Consider the following 17121-nt stretch of genomic DNA (forward strand, 5'->3'; position numbering starts at 1 on the left):
TTCAAAGAGCCGGCACAGGCATGATGGGCTGTATAATTCTATGAAGTATCCAAGATATTCAAAGTTGAACATGAATTCATTGAAATCTGGTTTTATGTCGACTTAGTTAAGGGTGAGCATTTTATCAACAAGCCTTTGATACTAGCCTTGAGCTGACTGCAGTATTCTTATATTGTGTCTCCAGGAGCCAAAATCCTTACATGCAATAGCAGAAGAGGATAGCTTCTTTAATAAACTAGAAGAAGATGCAAGCAAAATATTGTTGATGGAGAGGAGAAAACAACTATCAAGTTCAAATGGACTGGACATCACCACACAAGAGAGTCAAGTATGTATTTGCTAAAATGTTTTTTTATGTAGTAGCTGATTTTCCATTGCAGCAGTTATGATATTTAGCTTCTAACCATATCTTTACTGATTAGGTACTTTCTGTGGGAGGTTTTAAATAAGTGCGGAGGTCAATTAGAGTTTAATTGCAGTTTGTTGAGGGAAGTTTGCAGATTGACAAGTGCTTGTAAGTTTCCAGGTCCAAATCAGGTAAAAAGTGGTGCCTCTTCATTTCACTTGTTTTATATACTTTTGACACTTTGAGATTTGATGGATGTTCTCAAAATTCTTAAACTCTTAGCTATCAATCAGGAGATTTTGCACAAATAAACCAATTAAAGAGAAATGAGATTAACTTTTTTTTAAGTGACCTCATGGAGGAGGAGGAGGAGGAGGAGAATGTCTTGGAGAAATTACTGAGTCCATAGGTATGAGGGATTGAATTAACACACACTGCTAAAGATGAAGCATCTTTAGTTTAATTATATCAACTGATAATTCATCCCTATAGCACTGTCAGAATAAGTAGATCCTCCAGTGTTGTCATCAGGACTCTGTGTTTAATCATTATATTTGTAAATAGATTTTGAGTTTGTCGGGTCCCTGTTTTGCTTTGTTGTTTGAAAGTAATCTGATTGCAAAACCAAGAACAGAAAGCAGGCATGACAGTTATTGGTTGTACAATTCATGTGAAACTCGAGCAGCAGCATGTGGTGAGTGCTTGGGGCAGTAGTGGTAGGGGTCAGTGAGGGACAGCAGCATGTGGTGAGTGCTTGGGGCAGTAGTGGTAGGGGTCAGTGAGGGACAGCAGCATGTGGTGAGTGCTTGGGGCAGTAGTGGTAGGGGTCAGTGAGGGACAGCAGCATGTGGTGAGTGCTTGGGGCAGTAGTGGTAGGGGTCAGTGAGGGACAGCAGCATGTGGTGAGTGCTTGGGGCAGTAGTGGTAGGGGTCTGAGGGACAGCAGCATGTGGTGAGTGCTTGGGGCAGTAGTGGTAGGGGTCAGTGAGGGACAGCAGCATGTGGTGAGTGCTTGGGGCAGTAGTGGTAGGGGTCAGTGAGGGACAGCAGCATGTGGTGAGTGCTTGGGGCAGTAGTGTAGGGGTCAGTGCGGGACAGCAGCATGTGGTGAGTGCTTGGGGCAGTAGTGGTAGGGGTCAGTGAGGGACAGCAGCAGGGGGCGAGTATTCTTCTCAAACCTCACTGAACATCAATAACCACAGCTCAGGTCCCAAACTACCTATCTGATATATCATGATGGATGTACTAATGTATGTATCTTTTAAAAAGCAGAAAAATCATAAAATTGGTTAGTTCTGTTTTTTTACAAAAGTTTGATTTATTATTTTAATAAGGGTATCCTCATGGATCAATTCCTACTTCAAAATATTAGATACTACTTTGTGACCAGTGTACAGTCTACTCCATTTTGACTGGAGCGGGGTGGGGGGAGGTAAAAAAGTTGCTGGTCATTGGGAATTCTAAGAACACCTTAATGTTTTTGTAGTATTGTTGCTCTGCCTGTAGCTTACAAAAAAAAAAAGTCTGTGTGACTGGCGTTCTTTTTGAGGAGTGGCTTTCACTTTGCCTGAAGCTTGGCATCGCAGGGCAAAAAAGTACCTTGATAATAGTGGGGTTCACATGAAGAGCCTGGGCCTAAAGCAGAATCCCTTGCTAACTGCGTTCAACACTGTAATTCATCCCACCAGCAGAGAAAGCAACTGTATCTTGCACAGTTGAGGATCCCACACCGGCACTAGCAGCTGAATCAGAAGCAGTGAATCTTTTTGAACGCATGGGCTCTCTGTTATGACAGTCAACAGACATGAGGTTGAACCTATTGTTGGTTAAGATCAGGAAGTCTTGACATCCAGATTGCAGATCAACTTGGAAGTTATTGATGCTATGCAGGAGGATGCTGCTGCCAGTAAGAGTGAGGAAGAGGCCTGAGCGACTAAATACAGTGAGCAAATGGAGGTAGAAAAACCAGCTCCTGCCATGGCGGCAAATCTGTGCAATTGCTGCAGAAATTACTGACCGCTATGCCAGATGTCCTGATGGGACGCTTCTATGTGCTAAATATTTTGTGGATGAATGTGCTGTTGGCATGAAGCAAACTACAATTAGAGTATTTTGTGAAATGACTGAACTTTGCACTGTGTAGCTAGTACAGTGCTCAATGCAATCACTTTCATTTCACATTTGCTTTGATGTTTATGGCACTCTTTGAAGTTCCTGTCATGCTTTGCTTTGACATTGCATTAAAATTGTATAATTTAAACAAGTGGATAATTCAAATTTCTTTCATGCAAATAAATGACTGAATTAACCAGTAGATTGTGGTCCGTTTAATCCAGTTGCCTTGGAAGTCTTTTTTTAAATATAAGGCTGGCAAACATTATACAGTATTACTGATTCAGGACTGGGCTACATTTTTAAAAAAATGAAGTGGCCAATGAATGCATCATATTAGTAATTATTAATTTCCAAAAAGACTTGGGCCCTGAAATTACATCTGGACTAAGTGCTTAGTACATTCATCCGAAGTTACTTTTTGAGTGGCGCTGTTAATCCATTTATTTTAACTGGGTTAACACCTCCACTAAAACAGATGAATTGCAGACAAATGTAACATTTGCATGCTAGTATCCCATGGCATAATTTCTTAACTTTACATTGGATTATTGATGAAGGAGAGCTGAATGTGAAATATGGAATAAGGAAGCATTGTCATCAAGATAAGTACTGATTTTGATTTTCTTTTTCTGCTTTTCATTCAGGAAACTATTTCCAACAACGCAAGAACTGAACACTTAAAAAATAAACTGGAAAAGAAAGATATGAAAATTCTTCAGTTGAAACAAACTGTTACGCAGTGGGAAGTAAGTCTTTAGATTATGCCGTTTGTTTTTGTGAACAAGAATTTTATTGGCTTTTTACTGATATTTACCAGCTTCCCTCTTTAAATAGGCAAAATATAAAGAAGTGAAGGCTAGAAATGCTCAGCTTTTGAAGATGCTACAAGAAGGTGAAAGTAGGTACTTCTGTATACATTAATCTTTGTAAAATATGCAGGTAGACCAATGCTGTACCATACTAGGAACAGGAGTAGGCCATTCAGCCCTTCAAGCCTGCTCTGCCATTGAATTAGGTCATGGCTGATCTGTACCTCGACTCCATTTTACCCGCCTTTGCTCCATATCCCTTGGTACCCTTACGTAACAAAAATCTATCGATCTTCGTTTTAAAAGCTCCAATTGTCACAGCATCCACAGCCGTTTGGTGCTGTGTGCTTGTGTTCTAGTACCCCAATGATTCGAGGGATACAGATTGTTTTCCTTTTTAAGGGGATTGAGAATAGTTTCTTTTATAAAACGTTCAGTGCTGATCCTGACTCATTTCGATTTGTTGTCCTATTGGGCCAGATTTTGCTGTAGCAGGGCATCCATTAGTTAGACTTGCCCTTGCACGTTTAGATTTTTAAATTTTTGCATGGCAAGTTGCTGAAAGTGTGAGCTGATGACATAGCGAGAGAAACTAGGAATTTGGGACCTGAGTGACCAGGGCAACCAACTGTGTCTCCTTAACCAATCCGATTGAATGATTGTGAAATAAACAGGAAGAACTGAGGAGGAAGTGTAAATTAGAGTGGGTGAATTCAATGTCAAATCAGGCACTGAAAGAAATGAAAAGCGGGAAAGAAAGTTTGGATTAAGAGGAAAAAAGAGACAAAGGAAAAGTTGGAAAAAAATTACAAATTTAACATTTTTAAAATCACCAACCATTAATACCTGAATGAATGAAACTCTACACTTGTAATAGTTCATTTTCAGTGTCAGAGAGGTTGATTGGCAATAATTAAACGGGTACTTTGACTTGAAAGGGCGACAAGACTTCACTTTGAGTTTAGTTTGTATCTACAGCACAAATATAGCAACTTCACTCCATTCAATGGTGAGGCATAGCAAGATGGCGTTTTCACTAAGCTAACGGCAGAGTGGCGCAACACAGGCAGCAACTTTTGGATATTGCAATTAATTGCGCATCTGCCCTCGCCTGAAGTTGCTGTGACATTTGCGCATAAATAATGAATGGCGAGCACCATTAGCCCTTTACCGTTCTTTTGATGGCAATATTTGGCCCATCATAACCATGTGAAGATTAGTGCAAAGCTGAGTACTTCCTATCCCCTCGCCCCCCCCCCCCCCCCCACCGCAAACCAGCTAAGGACGCAACTGCTGCCAACGACAAAGTAGTTGCGCATGCGCAGTTCCAGTGGATTTTTTTGTTTGTCCTCGCCGGACTTTCCACAGTAGTGGGAGAGAAAGGTGAGGGGTGGAAATTTTGGGTATTGTGAGGTCTGTAATGTGACTTGAAGGTGATATTAGGATGTTGTCAGCTTGTGAGAGTTTTCTTGTAATCTCATGGAGTGTGCTTATCGCTATCGGGTCCTCTGTTGTGGTTTGGACACACAGCTGGTGAACAAAATGCAGGCGCAGGATGTTGGGATTTAATCGGCTGGGAAAAGGATAATTGAGAGAGTAGACACACTGTGGAGAGATAGAGGAGCGCTAGACAGAGACTGGGGAGGAAAATGAGAGGGAGGGCGGAGAAGGAACGTGAGGAGAGAGAGAGAGTGGCAGCGGTGTGATTAATTCATCAGAATGAACTGCTAAAACTTCCAGTACAATTTAATGAGGAAATATGACTTGAACGTGATATTGGGATGTTGTCAGCTTGAGAGTTTTATTGTACTCTCGCCGAGTGCTTATCACAATCTGCTCCTCTGCCTGTCTGTTGTGGTGAACGTTACTTTTTCAAATTTGGAACCTGACATTTATGCGCAGAATGCTTCTGCGCAGCTTCCGATTCGTTGGCAGCAGTCACTCCGACCAGCTAAACATCCGAGGTTTCAGGGAAATGTTTTTAAAAAGTCAACCGGTAGAAGAATCTGGATTGGAGAATAACAAAGGACTGATGGGAATTTAAGAACTCTAACTATGGTCTTGTCCTTCACTTTGACTTGACTATTCTCCATTCTCCAGTACAAGCAATGGATCATCATTGTTTGAGCAATGCAATAACCCCTTTGAGTTATTTTAGTTAAAAATTGATGCATTTGAAGAACTCCTACTGTACAATTCTCCCAATACAGTACCAGTTATTTCAAGTTGAGAATTAACTGAACATTTTTGTTTACTGGTCAATGGAATGAGTTTTTTCTTTTAAAATGTATTTTCTCAAGTCAGGTACAGATACTTTATTGATTCTTGTGATAACTGGGGTCCTCAACATATTTTGTGTGTGATCACAATTGAGTTTGAGGTAATTAGTATTGAGTAAGACCACAGAAATGTAGAGCAATGATTACATCCTGAGATACCCCATCATTGAGCCACTCCGCTCAGGGTGACATCCATCAGCTTGTTTTCCATTCATTAAATGAGATTGAAATGAATTTATAACTTGAGAGGTGAACAGCTAAGAGAAAAAAAACTCATTCTGGTGACCAGTAAACAAAAATGTTCAATTAATTCTCAACTTGAAATAACTAGTACTGTATTGGAGTATTGTACAGTAGGAGTTCTTCAAATTTCACCAAGGAGTTTCAGTTTAATATCTTGGTCAGGGCCTAGACTGGATCACTTAATGAGGCACCGTCACCTTTATTCGCCAGTCTCCTTTCTATATTCACCTGTTTAACTTTTATTATTTTTTCCTTATGCCGAAAGGTCAACACCACTTCTATTCTTATCTGACAAGTTACTATACGCAAGTTGTTCTCCCAAGGCATTGGACAAGATCGAGTGCAGTCTTCAGGTGAAGCGGGGTTAGAGGGAGGGGATAATTGGACCAGGGCATGTAGACATCATTCGGCCTCCATTTTAAAGTAATACATCCTGTCCTTATTTGTTTTTGTAGTTCAAAAGCAAAACTTATGACAATTTGGGATGCAGAGTTGGTTAGAGTTTAGGAATTTCCTCTGCAATACAATTTAATGGCAGTAAGGATGACCTGATCTGAGACTGTTGTGGTATATAATTAAAGGAGTGTTGCTTGATGCTGTTTCCAAGTAGACCAAACCAGTAGATTTCCCTGTTTCATAAAATGTTCGTTCTTTCTCTTTTCCCCTCCCCACCCCTTTTTTCCTAATTTTTCCCTTCTCATTTCTCATTCTTTTCTAATTTTTCCCTCATTGTATCTGTTTCTTTTTTTGTTCTGTCAGTGTCTTGGTTTGTGCCTTTATTCTTTAACTCTGTTTCTGCTGTTCATTTTTTCTGACCTCTAGTGGGCTGTTGCTGTTCTTTTCTCTTTCAATTTGCATGGTCCAGTGCGGGATCCATTCCTAAGAGGCTTTTGTGGAGTATTTATGTGGATTATTTTCCCTCTTGACTCTACCTCCATGTTAAATTCTAGTCATCTTAAAATATGTTTGTGGTTTAAACTACATGTTGAAGTGCATAATGTGATCATTGTTTCTCCGTGAGACAGACTCGTTACTTGTGGTGTACAAATACTCTTGCATTGTTCTAACCTGTAGGGGTTAATTTTAACCTAACTCGCCCATTGGGAAACTGATGTCATCAGATCTATCGCCTATTTTACTTTCCACAATGGAAAGTAACATCGTGCAGCGATGGGTGAGTTGGGTTCAATTTACACCTATAGTGTATGTTCTATGTAATATCTGATTGAGAATTAGGACGATGAGTCAGAGTGCCTCTAGGAATGCTTCCTAAACTTCAATTCTTGGTGTCTAGGCTTTTTGATATTGCTGCACTGTAGTATTGATATATATATATTTTTTTTTACTTTATATTTCAGTGAAGGATAAAGCAGATATACTTTTGCAAGTTGATGAACTCTTAAGTATCAAGAATGAACTAACTTTACAGGTAAGAGCCAGTAATTACAAACTATTGAACATTATCTTGTGTTTACTGGGATTTATAAACCAGCACACTCAGGTGATCTGCTTAACATAAGGAAATATACAAAAGTAGCCTGAGTTAACTACATGCTGCTCCACAGTGTCAGTTTGTCCCACTTGGTTGAGATTCAGACCATGATGTTGGGAGGGGGGGAAACTTGATTTAGGTAAGGAATAAGTTCGCTGATGTCATCCAGAGGGCTACAATTGCCCTCTGGCCTCCTGGGGTAGGTAGTGGAAAATTGGCAACAAATCCTGCTCTTGATCACTATCTTGCAACCTCAGAAGTGCAAGTATGTGGATGTGTCGGTTAAGGATAAGATTGGGTTTAGCTGTGATGCCTCTTTTTGGTAAAATAGATAACCCCATATTCAGTGTTGAGGCTTATGTAATGGTCATTGGATTGAGGGTGACATTGGCAATAAAACAAGTACAGGAAACTTTCTGGTATCCGGCACTGACGGGACCGAGCTGGTGCCGGCCCATCAAAACTGCCGGAGAAACGAGCGCTATAGTTAAAAAAGCTCCGTCTGAAGCAACAAACCCTGTTGCTTAGCAACAGCTTCAAAACAGTCGGCGCAGCTTGCAAGCGTCTCTGTAGCTAAGCAACAGCTTCAGCTACACGCTTGCACAGCCGCAAATGGAGAAAAAAAGCAACTAAAAGTTTTTAAAAAAGTTATCTGAACCGACTCCTGAATTTTGCCGGTGGATAGAGCGTTCTGGATATTTAACCTCCGTTTAAACGAAAGTTTCCTGTAAAGAAATCAAAAATTTTGGAGCAGGAAGAGAAGAAGAAATAATTGAAGATAATACAAATCAACAATGTTTGCCTCAGCAGTCAAAGTGCTGATTGACCAGATGTCCCAGTGGATGAGCTGTTGTCACTTACAACAGCTGCAATCTCATCTGTATTTGTGTTTGCTTATTCAAGGTTTTTATTCTCTCTGCCTAGGTTACTGGTCTGCATGCAGCTCTGGAACAAGAAAAATCAAAAGTCAAGTTACTACAGGCAGAGTTAACAAAATTTCAGGTAAAATGCTTACTTAAAATGATCTGCCTTTTGGACATTACAGATAAGTAACTGTTAACCATTGGAATCATCATAAAGCCCCGGCCAAACCCACGTTCCAGGTCTGAGGTGTGATTTGATGAGACTCATTCAACCCTTTAGGTGTTATTCAGCAGGCTTTTGACCTGTTCAAACAGCGTTCTAGGTGTCTGGATCATTCTGACGGCTGTGCCTTATGCTCTTGAGAAGTTTGTTACATAATGACGGTGTGCTGCATGTTATGCAATATTGCCATTGATTGAGATATCCGTACGAAAGAAACCAGTAGAAATTCACCTCTTATTTTTAAGTAGTGCTCATTTCAAATCCAGGATCATAAATTTGCAAGATGTCATATCCAGTCAGGAGGGAAAAAAAGTTAGTGAAAGCGAATGACATTGAACAAATCTCTTTGCATTATTCTGTCTCTTCCCCCCTTTCCCCCACTACCTGCCTATGATGTGCATCAACAGTAGATGACTAGGACCTGCTCCACAAAAGAGCTAAAATGAAAAGGAAATTATAGTTTTAGTTTATCAACTCAAAACACCAGAAGGTGCTCTAACTTTCATTGGATGATAGAGAGGGAGAATCTCTCTGCTTTTTAAAAAAAAAAAAAAAAAATATTTTAACATTAGAATTTCTTTTAACTTGTTAAGCTGTGCAATAGAATGAGCTAATTCTTCAAACGTTCCATAGAAAGTGTTGATTAAATTGACTCTTTTTCTCTCTTGGAATCTGCAGGGAGGCAAGAAAGGGAAGAAAATGTCTGAATCCGATCACTGAAGATTGCAGCATTTACATACTGTGAAGCCCAGGGCAAAAAAACTCCACAAAAGAAACCTTCCTTCAGGGTGCCATTGTAGAAATTTCTAGTTATTGCACAGCTGTTGGATTTTGCAATTGATTTGTTTTGCAGTTGTTTAAAATTTTGTGAAAGCTCTTCTCGCCCCACACCACTTCCTTCCAGGAAGAGGGGAAAAAATGTATTTTGTTGCACTTTCTTTTGATGGAGCTGTCCTGGTACTGATGACTGAATGATGTCTTGGTGAATGACATTTCAAAGCTTAACTTCTCCTTTGGTGTTAGAGGTTTAAAGTAACATCTAAAGAATTTTCTTTTTGTTTTCAGAAGTTAATTTTGATTTGTGATCAAGGACTGTGCTTCAGACAGGATTCCCTGCCTGTTTAATAAGTGAGAAAACTATTTACACCATCTTATAGCGACTGTATGTGGCTGAGTGTCCAATTGGACAAAGTAGATTGAAACTCAAAATGTGCAAGACAGTATGAGGTTACAAAGTGTGATGCAGTACTGTTTTTTTTTAACCTCATGAGAGCCACCCCAGACCAGAACGAGGGGGATTGGGGGCCGGTGAAGTGGGAGGGAAAGAAATAATCTCTAGCAAAATTAGTTTGTGTAGTTTCAGTGGAGTTCCTGTTCAAGACTCCACAATGTAAAAGGAATGGAAGGCTGTGCTCAGCCATTGAAGGGGGAGGTTGAGCAATATTTTCAGAATAATGTAGGAAGGTTACTACTTCTCATGGTCCTTTCTATATTTGACCTTGGTGTTAAGTGGAAAAATATTCAGTTTCCCAGTAATCCTTACCTTATGAGCATGTACAAAAAAAAAGGCATTTGTAAGTAACCCAGGCTTTGTTTTTGAAACACAAAAATAGTTCCCATTTTGGTGATTAGTATTGAAATAAGTTAAAATGCCAAACTTTTAATACTTTCCAATGAATTACAATAAAGTTTAATTCAACCAATCTTGGCATATTTCGTGTGCGTGCGTGCATGTATGTTCACGTGTGCACACTTGTTTTAATCCCCTTCTGGGTTAAAAGGGTATTTCAATCATATACTGGTACCTCTGAGCTCTGTTGAACCTCTGAATGCCTCATTTCAAGGTTACTTTTGGATCTTTGATGTTAATTATGTGAGTAAGCCATTTTGGAAGTTTGGAAAATAAACTGGACAGCATATATTGGAATTCTTTTTACTAAAATAATTATTAAAATATGACAGACTCCTTCCTCAATTACATTTATTTTTTCCATCTTTATACCTTTTCAACAAACTTAAACACTAATATGATTCTCTTTCATTAGGCTTGCTTGACGTTCTCTTCATTGTGCACGTATTTTAGATTGTACAGTAACTTGGTCATGTTCGTAGGTAACTTACCCTCTTAAATCAAACATTAAGGTTTTTACAGAATTCTATTAACAAAATAACATGACACGCTCCCCTCGTGCCTCAACTAGTTAATCCAGTGTGCAGCTGAGCCAAACCAACCAGGAAGGCCTCAGATTTGATTTATTAGTCTGTGGTGAGTTAGTGGATCTCGGCCAAGTTGATGATGGAGCACTACAATTAAGATGGAGAGTGAAGTAGTTGACTCAGAGACTAGGGTCCTGAATTTAAATAAAGGAAAATACAATGGTACAGGAAACTCTTTGGTATCCAGCACCGACGGGCCCGCGATGGTGCCGGTTGATTAAAAATTCCGGATGAACCCCACTATTTAAAAAAGGTGGTAGCGAGATAACGGGGAATCATAGACCAGTAAGCCTGACATCGGTAGTGGGGAAAATGCTAGAGTCCATTATAAAAGATGTAATAGCAGAGCACTTGGAAAACAGTAACGGGATCGGACAAAGTCAACATGGATTTACAAAAGGTAAATCGTGCTTGACTAATCTACTGGAATTTTTTGAGGATGTAACTGGTAGAATAGATAAGGGAGAACCAGTGGATGTGGTGTATTTGGACTTTCAGAAGGCTTTCGATAAGGTCCCACATAAGAGATTAGTGTGAAAAGTTAAAGCACATGGGATTGGTGGCAAGGTATTGACTTGGACAGAGAACTGGTTGGCAGACAGGAAACAAAAAGTTTGAATAAACGGGTCTTTTTCCGAGTGGCGGGCAGTGACTAGTGGGGTACCGCAGGGATCGGTGCTAGGACCCCAGCTATTCACAATATATATAAATGATCTCGACGAGGGAACTAGATGTAATATCTCCAAGTTTGCAGACGCCACATAGCTGGGTGGGCGTGTGTGCTGTGAGGAGGATGCAGAGAAACTCCAGTATGATTTGGACAGGTTGGGTGATTGGGCAGATGCATTGCAGACGCAGTATAATGTGGATAAATGCGAGGTTATCCACTTTGGTGGCAGAAACAGGAAGACAGATTATTATCTGAATGGCAATAGATTGGGAAAAGGGGAAGTGCAACGAGACCTGGGAGTGCTTGTGCACCAGTTGCTGAAGGTAAGCATGCAGGTGGTTAAGAAGGCGAATGGTATGTTGGCCTTCATAGTGAGAGGATTTGAGTACAGGAGCAAGGATGTCTTGCAGTTATACAGGGCCTCGGTGAGACCACACCTTGAGTATTGTGTGCAGTTTTGTTCGTCTTATCTGAGAATGTTCTTGCCATGGAGGGAGTGCAGCGAAGATTCACCAGACTGATACCTGGGATGGCAGGAATGACGTATGAGAAGAGATTGGGCTTATATTTGCTGGAGTTTAGAAGAATGAGGGGGTCTCATTGAAACTTATAAAATTCTAACAGCACTAGACAGACTAGATGCAGGAAGGATGTTCCTGATGGCGGGGGGAGTCCAGAACCAGGGGTCACAGTCTAAGGATAAGCCATTTAGGACTGAGATGAGGAGGAATTTCTTCACCCAGAGAGTGGTGAGCCTGTGGAATTCTCTACCACAGAAGGCAGTTGAGGTCAATTCATTAAATATATTCAAGAAGGAGTTAGATACATTTCTTAAGGCTAAAGGGATATGGGGAGAAAGCAGGGACAGGGTACTGAATTTGGATGATCAGCCATGATATCATTAAATGTCGGAGCAGGCTCGAGGGGCTGAATGGCCTACTCCTGATCCTATCTTCTATGTTTCTATTAGCCTTGGTGCCCTGGGTTAATGCACAGATCAACCATCAGTCCTTTTCTGACAAAAAGTACTATGGAATTTGAATTTCCTACGCTTCCTGACCATTCCCTTCGGTTCACTCCAGAATACTTGTCGCATGTGTAGAAAGCATTTTCAATCAGGTGACACCAATGCTGGCTCCTGATCAGAGTGTTTTAAAACTCTGTCTGTGTTTTTCTTTTCAGAGGTAGGTTAGCTTTCAGTTAACTCGCCCAAACCCAATCTTGTCTATTAGTGTCAAGGCATAGCAACAACATTTATTTCACTTGTCACTCCTAGTCATCAGAGGCTATCTTGTTATTGTCCAGCTCTAGAGTGCATTGAGGCCTGATCTTAGCACCTTAACTGCATGTTGGAGGCACCTCGGGTAGATCTCGTACTGGTGTCACCGGTGGAGTTGCTGGAGTATAAATAGGCAAGTGGTCAGAAGCTGGTATCTCTATCCCATGAGCCACTGAGATAAGCTCTCTTGACCCTATTCCAACTAAACCTCTGACCACCCAACTTCCCTTCCTGGCCCTTATACTAGCTGATGCTGTAAACTGTTCCCTAAACCTCTCCGCCTCTCTACCTCTCTTTCTTCCTTTAAGACACTCCTTAAAACCTACCTCTTTGACCAAGCTTTTGGTCATCTGCCCTAATATCTCCTTACGTGGCTCGGTGTCAAATTTTGTGTGTGAACGCTTCTGTGAAGAGCCTCGGGACGTTTTACTACGTTAAAGGTGCTATATAAATACAAGTTGTTGTTCCCACTCCTCAGATACTGTCCCCCCTCCCTTTTAGATCTGCTGTCGTCAATCAACTCACCCTTGACCCCTCGCAAACTACCGATCCAGCTCCAAGCACTCTTTCCTCTTAAGTCCTTGAATGTGATGTCGCCTCCCAAATCCGTGCCTTTCGTTCCTGCATCTCCACATTTGAACACCTCTCCAATCAGGTTTCCACCCCTGCCATAGCACTGAAACAGCTTTAATCAAAGTGACATATAACATCCTATGTGACTGTGACCGTGGTGTACTATTCCTCCTTGACCTGTTTGCAGCCTTTGACATGGTTGACCACACCAGCCTCCTCCATTGTCCAGCTGGGAGGGAGTGCCCTCGCCTGGTTCCACTCTTACCTATTAAGTCATAGCCAGAGAATCTTCTGCAATGGCTTCTCCTCCTGCCCCTGCACCATTACTTCTGGAGTCCCCCAAGAATCTATTCTTGGTCCCCTCCAATTTTTTATCATCATCATCTGAAAACAATGTCAGGTTCCACAAGTATGTTGGAGACGCCCAGCTCTACCTCATCACCACCTCTATTGACGCCCTCCACCGCTTCTATGTTGTCAGACTGCACCAACATCCAGTCCTAGATGAGTCTAACTGTCTTCCCATTAAACATTATTAGAAAGAATAAAGCCATTGTCTTCGGCCTCCGCCACAAACTCTGTTCCCTAGCCGCCAATTCCATCCCCCTCCCAGGCCACCGACTCAGGTTGAACTAGCCTATTCATAACCTCGGAGTCCTATTTGACCCTCAGATGAGCTTCCGTCCTCATATCCTGCTCTTCACAAAGACACATTTACTTCCACCTCCATAACATCGCCTGTCTCTGCTCCTGCCTCAGCCCATCTTCTGCTGAAACCCTTAATCCATGCTTTTGTTACCATTTTTCTTCATTCATGGGATGTGGGTGTCGTTGGCAAGGCAAGCATTTATTACCCATTCCTAATTGCCCTTTTGCAGTCTCCCTAGATGCACCTGCTGCCCATGTCTTTCTAGGTGGAAGAGGTCGCGGGTTTGGGAGGTGCTGTTGAAGAAGCCTTGACGAGTTGCTGCAGTGCATCTTGTAGATGCTACACATTGCAGCCACGGTGCATCAGTGTGGAGGGAGTGAATGTTTAAGGTGGTGGATGGGGTGCCAATCAAGCAAGCTGTTTTGTCCTGGAAGGTATTGAGCTTCTTGAGTGTTTTTGGAGCTGCACTCAACCAGGCAAGGGGAGAGTATTCTATCACATTCCTGACTTGTGCCTTGTAGATGGTGTAAAGGCTTTGGAGAGTCAGGAGGTGAGTCAGTTGCCACAGAAAGGCAGTCTCTGACCTGCTCTTGTAGCCACAGTATTTATGTGGCTGGTCCAGTTAAGTTTCTAGTCAATGGTGACCCCCCCAGAATGTTGATGGTGAGGGACTCAGCAATGGTAATGATGTTGAATGTCAAGGGGAAATGGCTCGACTCTTGTTGGAGATAGTTATTGCCTGGCACTTGTGTAGCACGAATGTCACTTGCCACTTATCAGCCCAAGCTTGAATGTTGTCCAGATCTTGCTGTATGCAGGCACGGACTGAGGGTTTACGAATGGAACTGAAGATTGCAATCGTCAGTGAACTTCCCCACTTCTGACCTTTTATGATGGAGCAAAGGTCATTGATGAAGCAGTTGAAGATGGTTGGGTCTAGGACACTGCCCTGAGGAACTCCTGCAGCGACATCCTGGTGCTGAGATGATTGGCCTCCAAATACCACAACCATCTTCCTTTGTGCTAGGTCTGATTCCAGTCAGTGGAGAGTTTTCCCCCTGATTCTCATTGACTTCAATTTTACCAGAGTTCCTTGATGCCACACTCTGTCAAATGCTGCCTTGATGTCAAGGGCAGTCACACTCGCCTGACCTGTAGAATTCAGCTCTTTTGTCCATGTTTGGACCAAGGCTGTAATGAGGTCTAGAGCCAAGTGGTCCTGGCGGAACCCAAACCCAGCATTGGTGAGCAAGTGCTGCTTAATAGCATATCGTCGACACCTTCCATCACTTTGCTGATGATTGAGTGTAGACTGATGGGTTGGTAATTGGCTGGATTGGATTTGGCCTGCTTTTTGTGGACAGGACATACCTGGGCAGTTTTCCACTTTGTCGGGTATTTGCCAGTGTTGTAGCTGGAACAGTTTAGTTAGAGGCACAGCTAGTTCTAGAGCACAAGTCTTCAGCACTACAGCCGGGATGATGTTGCAGCTTATAGCCTTTGCTGTATCCAGTGCGCTCAGCCGTTCCTTGATGTTACGTGGAGTGAATCAAATTGGCTGAAGACTGACTTCTGTGATGGTGGGGACCTTAGGAGAAGGATCATCCACTCGGCACTTCTGGCTGAAGATGGTTGCAGCCTTGTCTTTTGCACTCACATGCTGGGCTCCATCATCATTGAGGATGTGGATGTTCATGGAGTCTTCCTCCCGTTCAATTATCTACCACCATTCACGGCTGGATGTGGCAGAACTTTGATCCGATCTGTTGGTTGTGGGATCGCTTAGCTCTGTCTATAACATGCTGCTTCTGCTGTTTAGCGTGCATGTAGTCCTGTGTTGTAGCTTCACCAGGTTGGCACCTCATTTTTAGTTACGCCTGGTGCTGCTCCTGGCATGCTCTTCTACACTCCTCATTGAACCCAGGTTCGTCCCCTAGCATGATGGTAATGGTCGAGTGAAGGTTATGCTGGACCATGAGGTTACAGATTGTGCTGGAATACAATTCTGCAGCTGCTGATGGCCCACAGCGCCTCATGGATGCCCAGTTTTGAGCTACTAGATCGGTTCTGAATCGATCCCATTTAGCACAGTGGTTGTGTCACACAACACGATGGAGGGTGTTCTCACTGTGAAGACAGGACTTTGTCTCCACAAGGACTGTGCAGTGGTCACTCCTACCAATACTGTCATGGCATCTGTAAGGACGAGGTCAAGTTGGTTTTTTGCTTGTATTGGTTCTGTCACCATCTGACAGCTAGGTCCTTCAGTACTCTGCCAGCTCGGTCAATAGTGGTGCTACTGAGCCACTCTTGGTGATGGACATTGGACATTTAAGTCCCCCACCCAGGGTACATTCTGTGCCCTTGCTACCCTCAGTACTTCTTTGAAATGGTGTTCAACATGGAGGAGTACTGATTCATCAGCTGAGGGAGGATGGTAGGTGGTAATCAGCAGGAGGTTTCCTTCCTCATGTTTGACATGTCATGAGACTTCATGGAGTCCGGAGTTAATGTTGGGGTCTCCCAGGGCCATTCCTTCCCGACTGTATACCTCTGTCCTGCCGGTGGGACGGGACATTCCCAGGGATAGTGATGGGCAGGCTGGGAGGTTGGCTGAAAGGTATGATTGTGAGTATAACTAAGTCAGGCTGTTGCTTAACTAGTCTGAGAGATAGCTCTCCCAATATTGGCACAACTCCCCAAATGTTGGTGAGGACTTTGCAGGGTTGACTGGGCTGGGTGTGCCTTTGCCATGTCCAAATCCGATGCCTAGGACTAGGCAGGAGGTCTGTCCAGTTTTATTCTTTAGTTTGATACAACTGAGTGGCTTGCTAGGCCATTTAAGAGGGCAGTTGAGAGTCAACCACATTGCTATGTTTCTGGAGTCACACACTCACATATAGGCCATTCAGCCCAACCAGTCCATGCCAGCGTTTATGCTCCACACGAGCCTCCTCCCATCTTTCCTCATCTAAATCTATCAGTATAACCCTCTATTCCCTTTTCCCTCATATGCTTGTCTAGCCTCCCCTTAAATACATCTATACTATTCGCTTCAACCACTCCCTGTGGTAGCGAGTTCCACATTCTCCCCACTCTTTGGGTAAAGAAGTTTCTTCTGAATTCCCTATTGGATTTCTTGGTGACTATCTTATATTGATGGCCTCTAGTTATGCTCTTCCCCAAAAGTGGAAACATTCTCTCTCTATCCACTCTATCAAAATTTTTCATAATTTTAAAGACCTCTATTAGGTCACCCCTAAGTCTTTTTTCAAGAGAAAAGAGACCCAGCCTGTTCATCCTTTCCTGACATATATACCCTTGCATTTCTGGTATCATCTTTGTAAATCTTCTCTGCGCCCT

The 17121-nt window shown here is 42.4% G+C and overlaps 1 protein-coding gene across 3 annotated transcripts in view; it reads left to right on the top strand.

Moving 5' to 3' along the window:
- Nucleotides 1–10291, top strand: part of gkap1 (G kinase anchoring protein 1) — a 41095-nt gene extending 30804 nt beyond the window's left edge. For 2 of the 3 annotated variants that reach the window (XM_085985398.1, XM_085985389.1), the window contains 6 exons: nt 185–328; nt 3106–3207; nt 3296–3359; nt 7151–7221; nt 8209–8286; nt 9049–10291. In XM_085985398.1, coding sequence (XP_085841524.1) covers nt 185–328; nt 3106–3207; nt 3296–3359; nt 7151–7221; nt 8209–8286; nt 9049–9090 — 501 coding nt within the window. In that variant the 3' untranslated portion in view covers nt 9091–10291. Of the gene's footprint in view, nt 1–184; nt 329–3105; nt 3208–3295; nt 3360–6057; nt 6146–7150; nt 7222–8208; nt 8287–9048 lie in introns of those variants that run through there. The other variant, XM_085985404.1, reaches the window with a different exon arrangement.
- Nucleotides 10292–17121: the final 6830 nt, after the last annotated feature.

Source organism: Somniosus microcephalus, chromosome 1 (assembly GCF_052327205.1).
Source record: "Somniosus microcephalus isolate GS21.2 chromosome 1, FLI_Smic_1.0, whole genome shotgun sequence".
In the NCBI taxonomy this organism is placed as follows: domain Eukaryota; kingdom Metazoa; phylum Chordata; class Chondrichthyes; order Squaliformes; family Somniosidae; genus Somniosus; species Somniosus microcephalus.